Source organism: Canis lupus, chromosome 21 (assembly GCF_003254725.2).
Source record: "Canis lupus dingo isolate Sandy chromosome 21, ASM325472v2, whole genome shotgun sequence".
In the NCBI taxonomy this organism is placed as follows: Eukaryota; Metazoa; Chordata; class Mammalia; order Carnivora; family Canidae; genus Canis; species Canis lupus.
This window is the reverse complement of record NC_064263.1, coordinates 5,718,622-5,719,788: the sequence shown is the minus strand read 5'-3', so window position 1 is coordinate 5,719,788 and position 1,167 is coordinate 5,718,622. Positions and strand designations below refer to the sequence as shown.

General features: G+C 45.9%; 1 protein-coding gene across 1 annotated transcript; it reads left to right on the top strand.

Moving 5' to 3' along the window:
• The first annotated feature begins 321 nt into the window (after positions 1–321).
• On the top strand, positions 322–949 carry LOC112641977 (nucleoside diphosphate kinase A-like). The gene has a single exon (XM_035704173.2). It carries the CDS (start codon positions 361–363, stop codon positions 817–819), a length of 459 nt encoding a protein of 152 aa, XP_035560066.1. The 5' UTR covers positions 322–360; the 3' UTR covers positions 820–949.
• Positions 950–1,167: the final 218 nt, after the last annotated feature.

The window sequence follows — 1,167 nt, the reverse complement described above, 5'->3', positions numbered from 1 at the left end:
TGCAGATCTCTTAAAATGAAAATGGCCTTCCACAGTTCTAAGACTTAAGTAATACTGAGATGGTATTTGGTGTTCCTTTCTTTAATTTTTTGTTCCTTTCACTCTCCTCCATGCTCACCAGCTCTGTTCCCACAGCCTACCAAAGATAAACTCATTCATCCTAAAAGGTAGGTCTCCGTGAAGGGATTGACGACCTCCCTTCATGCCACCTTTCTTCATTCTATATCCTCGCTGTGCTCAAGTTTCTAAATATACTCCAAATTTTTGTACTTCTGTTATGAGATACCATATGATGACTTAGAGTTTTGAACTTGCAATCAAAACAACAACAGGTTGCAGCGGTAGCAGCTGGAAAGTACTATGGCCAACAGTGAACGCACCTTCATTGCCATCAAGCCTGATGGAGTCCAGCGCAACCTCTTGGGAGAGATCATCAAGTGTTTCGAACAAAAGGGATTCCGCCTCATTGCTATGAAATTAATCCAGGCTTCTGAAGACCTTCTCAAGGAGCACTATATTGACCTGAAGGACCGTCCATTCTTTGCCAGCCTGGAGAAGTACATGCAGTCAGGGCCTGTGGTTGCCATGGTGTGGGAGGGACTGAATGTGGTGAAGACAGGCCGAGTGATGCTCGGAGAGACCAACCCTGCGGACTCCAAACCTGGGACCATCCGTGGGGACTTTTGCATCCAAGTTGGCAGGAACATTATCCATGGCAGCGATTCTGTGGAGAGTGTGGAGAAGGAGATTGGCGTGTGGTTCCAGCCCGAAGAGCTGGTGGATTACAAGAGCTGTGCTCAGAACTGGATTTATGAGTGACCAGTGATGAGGGAGCAGACCTCAGTGCTTTGCCCGTTCCATTCCCTCTCCCTCCCATGAGCAAGGGGCCAAGCTCTTGCAAATCCAGTTATTTTTGAGAACTTCCTTACAACCTGGAGGGGACCTCATAGAGCTGGGCGTGCTTCCTGTACAGTATTATGAGCCGCCATCAGATTAAAATGTTTCATCCCATTGTAAAACAAACAAACAAAACAAAAAACAATGACAACAGAAGAGGTGCATTTGATTCCTGGCTCCATTAACGACAGATTAGATGACCCTGGGAATATTTCTTAACCTCCTGGTATTTCACCGTCAAACATGGTGACTGCATTTCCTATCTTACAA